This window comes from Xenopus tropicalis, chromosome 3, assembly GCF_000004195.4.
Source record: "Xenopus tropicalis strain Nigerian chromosome 3, UCB_Xtro_10.0, whole genome shotgun sequence".
Taxonomy (NCBI): domain Eukaryota; kingdom Metazoa; phylum Chordata; class Amphibia; order Anura; family Pipidae; genus Xenopus; species Xenopus tropicalis.
In genome coordinates, this window is record NC_030679.2 from 143,541,462 (window position 1) to 143,556,347 (window position 14,886).

Genomic DNA, 14,886 nt, shown 5'->3' on the forward strand with positions numbered 1-14,886 from the left:
TCATCTACTGCACCCACATTGTCCCACACCCACCGTCTGTCCTTCACAGAATCATAGCCGTTACTTAAAAACCCATTTCCAGTGGATAAATCATGAATATATATGGGACATGAATATATATGGGACACCAGAGACCCCTAAATATTACAGTTACATCAGTTTGACTCCAATCTACTGGACTGTACCATGAGAGACAAGAGAACTATAAGTAATGGGCCGCCCTGAAGACTGAACCAAGCTTCCTGTTAGTGGGTATGTCCCGCTGGGCCCTGTGGGCTTGCTTCCTGTTGACTTTGCCCTATGTCTTCCACCCACAATTCCTTTAGATTTTTAGACTTTAAGTTTCTGTACTTCTACACAAGGGGTCCCCAACCTTTCTTACTCGGGAGTAAGTCAAATGTAAAAAGACTTGGGGAGCAACACAAGCATCATAAAAGTTCAAGGAGGAGCCAAATAAGGGCTGTGATTGGCTATTAGGGGCCGCTATGCACCCTATCAGCTTACAGGGGCTTTATTTGGTAGGAAATCTTGTTTTTATTCATCCAAAACTTGCCCCCAAGTCAGGAATTCAAAAATAACTCCCTGGTTTGGGGGCACTGAGAGCAACACCCAAGGGGTTGGGGAGCAACATGTTGCCCTGAGCCACTGGTTGGGGATCACTGCCCTTTTCTCTGTAATAATAAAACAGTACCTGTACTTGATCCCAACTAAGATATAATTACCCCTTATTGGGGGCAGAACAGCCCTATTGGGTTTATTTAATGGTTAAATGATTCCCTTTTCTCTGTAATAATAAAACAGTACCTGTACTTGATCCCAACTAAGATATAATTACCCCTTATTGGGGGCAGAACAGCCCTATTGGGTTTATTTCATGGTTAAAATGATTCCCCTTTTCTCTGTAATAATAAACAGTACCTGTACTTGATCCCAACTAAGATATAATTACCCCTTATTGGGGGCAGAACAGCCCTATTGGGTTTATTTAATGGTTAAATGATTCCCTTTTCTCTGTAATAATAAAACAGTACCTGTACTTGATCCCAACTAAGATATAATTACCCCTTATTGGGGCAGAACAGCCCTATTGGGTTCAGTATAATTGCAGCAGTAAGGGGATGTTGCATCCAATGCAGTTGCGGCATTATAGGGAAAAGCAATGAGCGGCTTTGGGTGCAAGTACCTTTGGTGGATGATGTAAGTTTGCACAATAAGGGAGACCATTTTTGAGGTCCTAAATGAGCCCTTTAATGTCTTCACCAACAAATCAACAGGGGGAAGAATATTCAGTGGACGGGGGGACATATTTTTCAGCACTGTGCCTGGGGTGAGAGGTATGACTCTAGGGTTGACATGTCTATGTCTAACAAATGTTGTTCCCCTAGTGCATGGGAAGGAGTAATTGCTTGGCAGAAGCGAGTTAGCTCCGGGCACAGGCTCGTTTCAGCGTACATGCAAAAAACAACATTGGTCCCTGCGGGGAGCACTCGCTGCATCTCAATCAGCTGGTGTAGGACGTGGGTTTGTGCAGATACAGGATCCGTTCCAAACAGGTCAATGTCAAACCGGTACATTCCACCTCCTAGGGGCACTGGGAATGGAGGGGTGCCCAGGCTAAGAAACCCACAGGGAGAGCAGGAGAGAGTGGAAGGGCTAGGGAGGCAAGAGGAACACGTGAGTGGCGCCACATTGGGTGAGGAAGGTTCCTGGTGTGTAGGAGCTGAATCATGGCTTCTGGATTCAGTTATGTCTGGGGCAACATGGACCTCACTGGCATCACTGGATTTGGGAGAAGCAGAGGGTTGGGAATAGAACCAGACAACTCCTTGTCGGAACAATAACTCTAGGTTGGATCTGCGAATGGAGACAGGAAGAGAACTCTGGATGAGAAGCCCCTTGGGGAGCAGCCCCTCCATAGTGCAGGGATCCTCAAACAGACGTAGAACCTCAGAAGGACTCAGGGCCACAAGAGGTCTTCTCCCACCTACACCCTCCAGCCGGTGCTCCAGCAACTTGATCTTTTCCTCCATCTGCTCATAGGGAATTACCACTGAGATAAGAGCCTAACAAAAAGGGATACAATATGGGAAATGATCAGGGAAAGAGACCACCCGTTCTTGCTGTTTAAATCAATGGACCCCTATGAAAGTAACAATAGGAACATAAGGAGAAGATACCTTAGAATTTAGCAGATGATATTTGTTCAGAACTGCGGGCTCAATGTCTTTTGGTCCTAAAAAAAACCGTATTTTGGTGACCGTCGGATGGTTGGAGTGCAGGTTGTCAAGACAAAACTTCTGCAATGCTTTGGCTACCCCGCGGCCTCTCATCCAGGGGGCAACTCGGAGACCATCGGCCACAGCTGTTGTACCATCGTCTACAAGCATGAAGCATAAAAAACCAACCTAAATGGAAAAATTCAAAAACTTTAGTGACTACTGATTCTGATCAATAAGGTAAAAAATTAAATATGCCTCCGGGTTCCACCACAAATTTCCATAGAAAATCCAATGACGGAGCTGGGGGCAGTGAGGGGTAGGGGATCAGATAGTTCGGCACGACGTAGGGGACATACAGTATTAAGCGTGGGCCTATATACCCCCCCTTGGAACAGGAGGCAGAAATAACCAATCACAAATAAGCATAAGGCCAAGGAACTGCTTTTGACATAATGAGACTTTTTGTGCAACTGTGATGTGGTTGGTAAATGACCCATTTTGAGTATCTTTATTGGCTGCTTTTTCCATCTCCCCTACTTACCACTTTGCCTTCAGACTTTGCCAGGAACATCTTCCGCAGAGGGTCTTTCAACCACAGGAGGTACCTGAACACCCGGGAGTCCAACCCTCCATGTATACCGGCCGACATGGAGACAAACTCGTCATAGTCCTGGGCAGTGGCAGGAACCATCTGCAGGTCCGGGGGGGAATTTTCTAACATGGCAAATATAAATGCTACGGCCCCGGCGCCGACACCAGATGTACCGATGAACCTTCCATAGGGGAAAGAAGGGCACAATGAGCCAGATGGAATAAGATAATAATTTTTTTGCAAAGGAATTCATAATTAGTAATTGTGGTACGTGTATCCCTTAACCAGTCATTACCATTATACTGCAGCAGTCCTGCCCTGCTTTATGGCTGAGATTCTAGCTATCTGTATAACAGAGCATTCTGTCACAGTGGCACAGATCCTATCTGATCCCCCCATTGTAAGCAGCAGTCCTGCCCTGCTTTATGGCTGAGATTCTAGCTATCTGTATAACAGAGCATTCTGTCACAGTGGCACAGATCCTATCTGATCCCCCCCATTGTAAGCAGCAGTCCTGCCCTGCTTTATGGCTGAGATTCTAGCTATCTGTATAACAGAGCATTCTGTCACAGTGGCACAGATCCTATCTGATCCCCCCCATTGTAAGCAGCAGTCCTGCCCTGCTTTATGGCTGAGATTCTAGCTATCTGTATAACAGAGCATTCTGTCACAGTGGCACAGATCCTATCTGATCCCCCCATTGTAAGCAGCAGTCCTGCCCTGCTTTATGGCTGAGATTCTAGCTATCTGTATAACAGAGCATTCTGTCACAGTGGCACAGATCCTATCTGATCCCCCCATTGTAAGCAGCAGTCCTGCCCTGCTTTATGGCTGAGATTCTAGCTATCTGTATAACAGAGCATTCTGTCACAGTGGCACAGATCCTATCTGATCCCCCCATTGTAAGCAGCAGTCCTGCCCTGCTTTATGGCTGAGATTCTAGCTATCTGTATAACAGAGCATTCTGTCACAGCGGCACAGATCCTATCTGATCCCCCCATTGTAAGCAGCAGTCCTGCCCTGCTTTATGGCTGAGATTCTAGCTATCTGTATAACAGAGCATTCTGTCACAGTGGCACAGATCCTATCTGATCCCCATAGGAAGAGGGTGTGTCTGATAGAGCTCGTCCATGTCTGGAGCAAGCCCAGGCCCTGCTAGGGCTGGTAGAGCTCCTCGCAAATCTGAGGCCCAGGCTTTGGGGCCTAGCCCATGTGCTGAAATTTCAAGGCCAAAACTAAGGTCATCTTCGCTGGGAACCCCTAGATCTACTAGGAGGAGGAACAGCAGCGACAGTGATATGGAGGTAGAGAAAACTGTGCAAGAGGCCAGAAAACTAAAGCAAAAGAATGTACAGGTTGCAAGAGATCAGGAAGTTGGGCTTCGGCGTGGAGCAGCTTGTGAAGGATTTTCTTCCTCTGAAGGTCCCCCCTCCACCCCTTCAACAACCCCCAAACCAAAAGGAAAGCAAAATGAGAAGGCAAAGCAAACACCAAAGAAACCTGTGAGTACTAAACCCCAGAAACTGCAGGGGCAGCCAGCAATGCCTGCAGGTACAGCTAAGGCTGTGGAGGCTGGAGTGAGTGCAGCCGAAGATGCGGCTGAACTGCACAGAGCACCGTCAGATGGTACCAGAACGCGAGCAGCAAAGATGCCCGGCAGTCCTTCCGTTCCAGACTTGGTGCCAAACCCAATATCTGCAGAGTCTGAGGAGGGAGCCTGTCAGGTTTTGGGCCACAAGGGTGAACAAACTGCTGGTAAGAACTTACCTTCTTCTGCAGAGGAACCGCTAGTGTCCAACATGGTGCCCGCTGGCAAAGCTGAAGCTGAGAGTCCCATCAGTGCTGGCAGGGGCACTGGCACCGCAGAGGTAAATACAGCAGGGAATAGCCATGAAAGCAAGCAGTCAGCAGCACTCCACAAGCAGCTAAAGCAGGCAGGTGCTGAAGGGGTTAACAACACAGGTGCAAGTCATCTAGGTGAGCAGGCAGCTCAGGTGCAAAAGCCTCATACTGTGAAGCAGCACATTCACATGGCAGCAAGTGAAGGGGAATCGTCTGCTATGGATACAGAGGGGGAGAGCCGGTTTAAAGGGGAAGTAAAGAGCACAAGCAGGAAAAAAATAAAAATCAGCCCATAACAGCAGAAAGAGTTGCGGAAGCTCTAAATGAATTAGCAGCTCTTCAGAATGAGAAAAAGAAGTTGCAACTGTCTATTAAATGTCTTGTTAACTTATTTGCCGTGTCTGATGAGAAACACAAAGTGGCTACAAAGCAAAAGAAAGATGCATTGTGTAGAGAACTGTCTGATGTGGAATCCAGGATACAGACATTATTTCAGGAAGTCGGGCCATGGAAGGAAGTGTATCAGAACAAACAGAGATTTGACGCAATGCAGCCTTCCTACCAAGCCACACGCAGGAGGTACAATGTACAGACTGTCAGGCACTCAAGCACCTCAAACAGTGCCGCCAGCTCAGAGAGTGACACGGAATTCACCAAACCTTTGCCTCCCCGGAGACAGAGGGGAAAGGAGAAAGTGAACTGGCAAAATATGGCTTTCAGTGAGAAGGAGCTGGAAGAGCAGGAGAGAAAAAAGCAGGAGCAAAAAAGTTTCAAAGTGAATGTCCCGCAAGTCACCGCAGACGTCGAAGCAACCTATGCGATTGGGTCTGACCAAGACTTCCCAGCATTGCCCACAGCAGAGGGAAAGAGCCCAGCGAGCCCACCAGCACCGCCCAAGCCCAGTCCCTGGGAGAATCCTTGTGAGCCAGAAGGGGAACCATCTACTCGCAGCAACATGGAAGTACCTTCTGTTCCTCAGGGGGTGGTGCAAGTACCTGTGGTGGTGCAAGTACCTGTGGTGGGGCAAGTACCTGTGGGGGTGCAAGTACCTGTGGGGGTGACTGAGGAACATGGAGAGAGTGAGGTGCAGAGTGAGTCTGTGGGGGAAGTGAATGCTGAGTGTGATGGACAAGTGGCAGTCACACAAAGGGTTAATGTTGGAAGGCCAATCAGGGAGGCAGAGCAAGGGACACAGAATGGAGGCAGATCAGAGGCTGGTCAGCGCCCAGACAGGAGTGGAGCTCAGCAGGGACAGGGAGCCCAGGTAGAGGTGGAGACAATACAGGCAGGGGGTGAGACTATAGCGGTAAATCCCTCACAGTTTTGGGAAAGGAGGAGACTCTTTGCCACCCCAGATTTTTCAGATAATGAGCCCTTCAGAAGGAAGAACTGGGTGAAAATCAAATGGGATGGTAACAAGGATGAGGCCCCCCCCAGGAAATTTATTGTAAAGAACCTCCTGTTAGATGGTATGGGCTTTACTCCCGGAGACCTCTCCGCTGTCATGGCTCAATCAAGCATCGAATTTGATGTTACCTTTAATCTCCCTGATGCTCTGGATCATTTCTGGCGCATTTACAATATACAGAGTAGGGCGGGTCACCAGAACTGGGATAAGTTAGTAGTTATTCCTATGACAAGGCCCCAGACGAAGAACATTACGGTAATAATGAAAAACGATGCTGTCCCACAGGAAGACATCCTCATGTGGTTAAGGCGCCAGTGCACGGTCTTAACACCCTTAGTAAAAGCTTTCGATGAGGATGGAGTTTGGGCAGGGGTCTGGAAAACGCAGGTAAAACTAAACATGTCGGGCAATGTGCCGCAACACCTGCCCAACTCATTCTTCCTAGGGAGGGAGCGAGGTGTGTGCTTCTATGTGGGACAGCCTCGGAAATGTTTCAAATGTGGGGCAGGTGACCATCTGGCCAAGTCATGTGAGGTCCTTAGGTGCGCCCTTTGTAATGTGGTAGGTCACGAGGCGGAGAGCTGTAACCGCATACGGTGCAACCTATGCAATCGAATGGGCCATATGCATAGGAAGTGTCCCGAGGCCTATCACAACGTAGTGAAAACTATTCCCGGAGATAGACAGGGAAATGAGGAGGGAAATGGTGCCACCGCAGGAAGGAGACACGGGGCAGGAAGGAGCAGAGGTTCAGGGGCCGCAAGAGGAGGTGGTGTCTAAAAGATCTATGACTAAGGGTCCCAAACATGACAGAAGGAAGGAGAAAAGGCCAGACAGAGAGGTGAAAAGGAACCCTAACAATACAGGGAGGAAAGATAATGAAGGTTGGGAGTTTCAGAAAAGTAAAGCAAAAAATAAAAACAAAAGAAATGCTGACCTGTTAGACCCAGGGGAGAGTAGCTCAGGGGTCTGTTCTTTCTCACTCAGCACTAAGAACAAGTTTTCGGTGCTGGAGGAGGAGCCGGACAGCTGGGGCGACAGGGCAGAAAGAGAGGAGGAGTTAGAGAGGATGCGCAGGGAGGAAGAAAGAGAACAGGAGCAGATGGAAATCCAACTTGCATCACAAAAGAGAGGTAGGGAAACCGAGGATCAGCCAGTAAGGAAGAAAGGTGTGGGGGGGGCAGTAACTGGAGATCCGGGTGGTGGTACAGTTGGCCTTGAGGATGATGTGCAGGTCCAATCAGGTCCTCAGGCGAAACGATTTGGAGAGGCTACAGGTCAGCAGGCAAAGAAGGCAAATTTGTCAATTAGGGTTCATGATGGCGCAAACTCAAATTAGAATCCTGTCATCCAATGTCTGTAGCATTAAATCTGAGCGGGCGAGGTTCTTGGCTTATGAGAATCTCTCCCGCTCAGATGCGGAGGTGTTTTTCCTTCAGGAGACCCGACTCGCTACTAGGGCGGATCTGAGAAAGGCAAAGGCTGACTGGCGACATGGGCCTTCCTTCTGGTCCATTGCGGAGGAGCCATGTGGCGGAGTAGGGATACTGTTTCGAGGTGGCCTCGATATTAAAGTGCATCGTCTCCTTGAGATCCAGGTGGGGCGTTGTTTACTACTAGATGTTACATTAAATGGCAGGCGATTTCGCCTTATAAACGTCTATGGGCCACAGTCTATGGCAGGCAGGAGGGCTTTGCTGAGTGAGATCAGGCCCTTTCTGCACACGTCGCTCCCGGTCGTCTTTGCTGGTGACTTTAACCAGGTCCTCAGGCCAGAGGATCGTTCCGGAAGGATAGGTAAATCTGAGAGCTATTTTTTAAATATGCTTATTCAGCAGGCAGGACTGGTCGATGTCGCTACCTGGGGCGGCCGGAGAGCGGCGCATACTTACAGGTGTGCAAATAGGAGCAGCCGTCTGGACATGGCTTTTGTCAGGGCAGGTGAGGAGTTCACTAATGTTAGGGAGGTGGCGACCGAGTACTCTGACCATCTGACTCTTTCCTTTACAGTGGGGGTCTCCTCTATTCCAGCGAGTGGTAGGGGTCTCTGGCGCCTTAGTGCAGATTCCTTGGAGGGCGAGTCAGTAGGGAAGTCTTTTGGGGCTCTCCTTCAGCACCAGCTTGGGAGAATAGACTTTTACAACTCTGTGTCATCATGGTGGGAAGATGCCAAATGCTCATTCCGGGCTTTCTTCCGTAAGCTATCTGTACGCAGAGAGGGTAACAAGTATAAGAAGTACCTGACTCTTTTAACGAAGTTGGAGTCCTCTATTTCGGATGGGGTGGAGGGGTCAAAAATTACCCGGCTGAAAGCCCAGATCAGAGAATGTCAGTACAGCCGCTACAAATCTCTTGTGCAGGAAAGGGATTATGGGAGTTTTCACTCTCCGGACCCCTTTTTAAACTGCCGAGAGAATGTTGGGCGGAAGCTTATCACCGGTCTGATCGACCCCGAGGGTGAGTTACAGACATCCAGGGAGGGCATCCTTGGGGTTGTGAAAGACTTTTACGGTTCTCTGTTCCGGGCCAAGGCTTTGGATAAGGGGAGGACTTCATCCTTCCTGGAGGCAACCCCAGGGCCTGATGTGACCAATTTGGACTTTGAGCCTTTGACAGCTGAGATCACGGAGGACGAGGTCAAAGCTGCCATCGACTGCCTTGCTAAAAGAAGGCTCCAGGACCCGACGGCCTTACAGCCGAATTTTATAAGAAATTTAGAGACCAGCTGGCTCCGGTTCTCATAGAGGTCTTTAGAGACTGCCTGGAAGGGGGTATCTTGCCCCCCTCTATGAGAGAATCCTCCTTGATCTTGCTGTCAAAAGGTAAGGATCCGCAGCGGGTTGAGAACTGGAGGCCGATTGCCCTTCTCAACACTGATAGGAAGCTTCTCGCACGGATACTTTTTACTAGACTGATTTTGTTTTCAGGCACTTTATTATCTCCTGTCCAGTCCTGCACGGTGAAAGGGCGGAGCATATTCGAGGCGATCCTTACTATAAGGGAAGCCTTGGAACTATGCAAAGTCCAAAACATTGGGTGCTACTTCCTGTCTCTGGACCAGGCTAAGGCCTTTGATCGAGTGGATCATGAGTATCTGTGGGCCGTTTTGGCAAAGTACGGCATCCCGGGAATATTCATTAGGTGGCTATCAGCTTTGTACAAAGGGGCCGTAAGCTTTCCACTTATCAATGGGTGGCGAGGTGAGAACTTTGAGGTCGGGGCCGGGGTGAGACAGGGGTGCCCTTTAAGCCCTTTGCTGTATGTTTTTGCGATCGATCCTTTTTTAAGGCGTTTGCAGGCGGTTGGAATAAAGGGTCTCTCTGTTCCCTGTAGCCAGCCCCTCAGGTCAGTAGCCTACGCGGATGATGTCACGGTGGCAGTCTCTTGTCCGGAGGATGTGGGAGTGCTGTCCGAGACCATCAGAAGTTACTCAGAGGCCTCCGGGTCTCTGGTCAACATGGATAAGTCTCAAGCTTTTTGGTCATTAGACGAGGAGCCGGCTTTTCCGCTCCGGGAATTCTCAGTTGCCCCAACTCAGATTAGAATCCTGGGGATCAAGTTTGGGAAGGGAGATGACTGTAGGCAAAACTGGGAAGAGAAGTTGGATGCCGGGAATGCTAAAGTACAGCGATGGAAGCAGTGGAGGCTGTCCTACAGTGAAAGGGTGAAGCTTGTGAAGACTTACCTGGTCCCTATCTTTTTGTTTGTTTCCTATGTGTATCCGCTGCCTGAAGCTCTCTATGCTCGGATCCACAGTCTGTTCTTCCAGTTAATCTGGGGGAGCAGGCTGAATCCAGTAAAAAGGGGTGTCACTTACCTGCAGAGGAAAGAGGGAGGGTTGGGCATGTTATGTCCAGTGGCTTTCTTTGGCTCCATCTTCCTAAAGTCTAACTTTGGGTGCCTGGGCCAAAGAACTGATTCCCTGTGGGAATGTTGCGTCAGGCGTTGGGTATTGCCTCTGGTGGGAGATTGGGTGCTTGGCGGTAGCGTGAAGAAAGTCCGGGTGCGTGGTTGTCGTCTCCCAACGCATTTACAGTTGGGGTTGAAGCTCCTAAGGAAGTGGGATCTTGGAATTGGGGAACTGGGTTCTGTCCCGAGGAAACAGATCTATCAGAGGATCCTAGCGACCTATTTCATTGTCCCTTTGGCCTTGAAGGACTGCGTGGGGGACATTCTTTCCCAGAGCCTCCGGTGGCTCAATGACAGGAGGGTGCCTTCTAGGTACTTTGATCTAAACTGGCTCGCCCTTTCAGGGAAAGCTTTTTGTGCGGGGCAATCTGCGCTACTTGAATATTGCGGACAGGAATTGCCCGTGGGGCTGTCCTGGTGATGAGACCCAGGAACATTTTTTGGTGGATTGTCCCGTAGCAAAAATTGTACAGTGTCAGCTGGCAGAGGCCCTCAAAGTGCCATATATCAAGAGACTTTCCTATGCAGATGCGGCTTATGGCGTTTTGTCTGTCCAACACCCCCTGGATAGAGGAACGGTGTACATGATTATATCAGTGATGAGGTACCACCTATGGCAATCCCGCTGTAGGAGATCTTTTAGCCAGGAGGATGTTATTATTGACCTTATAGTGAAGTCTGTGGTGGTCGACTTGGGTTTCCTGAGGGAAAGGGAGCTAAAACAGAGCTGCTCAAACGCATCAAAATGGAGGTGCATAACCCTGTAGCCTGGTTACTGTATTGCCTGACGATAGTGAGTGTAACAGCTGATCCTGTCTTCCTTTTGCCTCTTAAGATCAGTCATGGGAACCATGTTCAATGGGGAAGTGACCAACACTGTACCACCAGCAGTAGGAGCTTATCAGCTAGCCGAACTTTAGACTTTGTGGCCGGGTGTGTGATGGTGGAGGGTGGGGAGGGAATGATCTTTTCATGGACAAAGGGAGGACTTTGCCGGTATCTGATTCTTGGGAGGGAATTATGGACAGAGGAAGGACTCTGGGAGGGTTTGGTGTGTGGTGATGGGAAATTTCATTTAAGAGCTGAGGCATGGCAAGCCTAACTCACTGGTGGTGATGCTGGTCTGAAATGATCGGAATATTTAGGTTTGTTTTGATTTGAATGTATTTATTATAAATTGTTAAGTTTTCACTAAATAAAAAAATTCCTATCTGATCCCCATTGTAAGCAGCAGTCCTGCCCTGCTTTATGGCTGAGATTCTAGCTATCTGTATAACAGAGCATTCTGTCACAGTGGCACAGATCCTATCTGATCCCCCCCCCCATTGTAAGCAGCAGTCCTGCCCTGCTTTATGGCTGAGATTCTAGCTATCTGTATAACAGAGCATTCTGTCACAGTGGCACAGATCCTATCTGATCTCCCCCCCCCATTGTAAGCAGCAGTCCTGCCCTGCTTTATGGCTGAGATTCTAGCTATCTGTATAACAGATCACCTTAAGAAATAATTCCAAATTCTTTTTTTCATCATGTTAGTTGAACAAAATAAACTTTACTTATACTATATAAATTATATAAACCTTGTTTCCCTTAGTTTTGCCAGTACACAGTCCTGGCAAGCAGGCAGCGGCCATTTTGTAAACACTGTTATTAAGAGAAGCTTTGTATCATCCCAAAATCTTGTTTCTGCTCCACAACCTGGCAGCCAATGCCCATGTACTGGGTACAAACACACAGTGACATCTGGGAATTACTGAATGGAAAGTGAATGTAATTGCCTGCCCCTCCCCTGTGCCTGAATCATTTAACCATGAAATAAACCCAATAGGGCTGTTCTGCCCCCAATAAGGGGTAATTATATCTTAGTTGGGATCAAGTACAGGTACTGTTTTATTATTACTGAGAAAAGGGAATCATTTAACCATTAAATAAACCCAATAGGGCTGTTCTGCCCCAATAAGGGGTAATTATATCTTAGTTGGGATCAAGTACAGGTACTGTTTTATTATTACAGAGAAAAGGGAATCATTTAACCATTAAATAAACCCAATAGGGCTGTTCTGCCCCCAATAAGGGGTAATTATATCTTAGCTGGGATCAAGTACAGGTACTGTTTTATTATTACAGAGAAAAGGGAATCATTTAACCATGAAATAAACCCAATAGGACTGTTCTGCCCCAATAAGGGGTAATTATATCTTAGTTGGGATCAAGTACAGGTACTGTTTTATTATTACAGAGAAAATGGAATCATTTAACCATTAAATAAACCCAATAGGGCTGTTCTGCCCCCAATAAGGGGTAATTATATCTTAGTTGGGATCAAGTACAGGTACTGTTTTATTATTACAGAGAAAAGGGAATCATTTAACCATGAAATAAACCCAATAGGACTGTTCTGCCCCAATAAGGGGTAATTATATCTTAGTTGGGATCAAGTACAGGTACTGTTTTATTATTACAGAGAAAATGGAATCATTTAACCATTAAATAAACCCAATAGGGCTGTTCTGCCCCCAATAAGGGGTAATTATATCTTAGTTGGGATCAAGTACAGGTACTGTTTTATTATTACAGAGAAAAGGGAATCATTTAACCATTAAATAAACCCAATAGGGCTGTTCTGCCCCCAATAAGGGGTAATTATATCTTAGTTGGGATCAAGTACAGGTACTGTTTTATTATTACAGAGAAAAGGGAATCATTTAACCATTAAATAAACCCAATAGGGCTGTTCTGCCCCAATAAGGGGTAATTATATCTTAGTTGGGATCAAGTACAGGTACTGTTTTATTATTACAGAGAAAAGGGAATCATTTAACCATTAAATAAACCCAATAGGGCTGTTCTGCCCCCAATAAGGGGTAATTATATCTTAGCTGGGATCAAGTACAGGTACTGTTTTACTATTACAGAGAAAAAGCAAATCAGTTTTAAAATTCTGAATTATTTGATTAAAATGGAGTCTATGGGAGACGGGCTTTCCGTAATTCTGAGCTTTCTGGATAATGGGTTTCCAGATAAAGGATCCCATACCTGTACTGTAGTTCTGTTTGCTCTGCCCCAGCTTAACTTTCATACCTCTCTCTCTGCTGCTGGTTGAACTCCAGGTGAGACAGTTACCCTATTTGTCCTTATTTCCCTCTGAGGCCCCTGTGTATGGCAGAGTCACTTACCCACCTCCGGGGGTTCTGAGTGCATGAAGAAGGGGCACAACAGTGACCTTAGTTCCCCCCTCAGGGGTTGGGGTACAGATAGGAGATAGGTGCCTCCCAATCAGAGCTGGCGATAGGTGCCCCTCAGTCAGAGCCGGCATGCTATTGGCTCTGATAACGGCAATGGCAGCACTATATATATTCCCCTACAGATCAGACAGACAGAACGTCTATGTTTTGCTCTCCTTACCCTCCCCGTTTATCTCTACTCCGCAGGCACGCTCGGCAGGCAGATGGGGCACTTCCAATTTACTTTCATATTGTCGCAGAACCGTCCGTGGGTCACATGATGGGGGTGGATCCCCTTTCAGTTAACTTTTAGAACATTATAGAATGGTCAGTTCTAAGTAACTTTTCAATTGGTCTTCATTATTTATTTATCGTTTTGGAATGATACAATTTTACTGTAACTTGTTTTTTTTTATTCGGCCCCTCCCCTATTCATATACCAGTCTCTCATCCAAACCACTTCCTGGTTGCTAAGGTAACTTGCACCACAGAAACCAAAGCGCTACTGAAACTGCAGTCTGGAGAGCTGCTGAACAAACATTTAAATCATTCAAAAAAACTTCAAATAATAAAAAAGGAAGACCAATTGCAAGTTGTCTCGGAATATGACTCCCTACATCATATTAAAGGTTAACTCCAAGGTGACCAACCCCTGAAATGATATTGGTGAGAAGTGCTTACTTCTTTTCAAAGTAATAATTATGAGATAATTTCGACGTTTAAAGTCATAATTACAAGTTTGACCCCCATCTGTAATAAAATGCACAAAGTTTGCCCAGGAGCAGTTACCCATGGAAACCAATAAGATGCTTGCTTGTACACAGGTGCCCAGAACATGCTACTAGCTGATTGGCTGCTATAGCAAACTTTGCTTCTAGCATTACATAACCCCACTAAAGTCTGGCCCAGTGCTCTTCCGTAGAAACCTGTGTAGGGCCCGTCATAGCTCCACCCAGTGATGTCACTGCCCCACGTCTTCTCCGCCCCATGACATCACAGCCTTACCTCTTCTCCGCCCCCGTGATGTCATTTCCCACCCCCACACAAAGTCACATGAACGAACGGAGCTTTGAAAATTTTAGGGTTCTACAAAGGGTAGGTTAGGGCAGAAAATAAGTACTTACCCTAAGGGGGTAAATAAACTCATAAACTTTTTTCTCTGCGACTTGGGAAAAAAAATCCAAGCATATCCAAGCAAATAGGCCCCCTAAGTCTCATCATAAATATGTTGGCTAAACAAAGACCAGCTTTGCTTTATTCCATTCAGTGGGATGCTGGAAAGGACACATTCATCATAATAACCTAAAAAACTATTCTTCAGTTAAAAACAGGGCCGCCATCAGGGGGGCACAGGGGGGACAGTTGTTCCAGGCCCGGATGATGGTTGCTTTAAAGGGGGCCCAGCCGTGATACAGTTTTTTAGCTCTGGCCCCCTTTAAAGAACTCCGGGCCCTGTCATTGGTCCAATGTTCAGATGCAGCAGGGAGCCGGCACATATCAAGAGGACACAGATGAAGGAAGTCACCGGTGGGGGAGCTGGGGGAGCTGGAGGAAGCCGCAGGGGAGCCAGAGGAAGGAGCTGGGGTGGAGGGGGGGAAGCCGCAGGCGATCTGGAGGAAGTCACTGGGGGTGGAGCTGGAGGATACTGGGGGGAGCCACAGGAGGACACTGGGGGGGTGCTGTGCAGATGCAGCA

At 47.5% G+C, this 14,886-nt stretch overlaps 1 protein-coding gene across 1 annotated transcript; it reads right to left on the bottom strand.

Annotated features, from left to right (window-relative positions):
- Nucleotides 1–1,036: 1,036 nt before the first annotated feature.
- LOC116409835 (histidine N-acetyltransferase-like) lies at nucleotides 1,037–4,666 on the bottom strand. Its single transcript, XM_031899503.1, has 4 exons — nucleotides 4,579–4,666; nucleotides 2,761–2,992; nucleotides 2,178–2,405; nucleotides 1,037–2,063 (listed from the first exon to the last, which is right to left on the bottom strand). Exons 2-4 carry the CDS (start codon nucleotides 2,938–2,940, stop codon nucleotides 1,311–1,313), a joined length of 1,161 nt encoding a protein of 386 aa, XP_031755363.1. The 5' UTR covers nucleotides 2,941–2,992; nucleotides 4,579–4,666; the 3' UTR covers nucleotides 1,037–1,310.
- Between the last annotated feature and the right edge of the window lie 10,220 nt (nucleotides 4,667–14,886).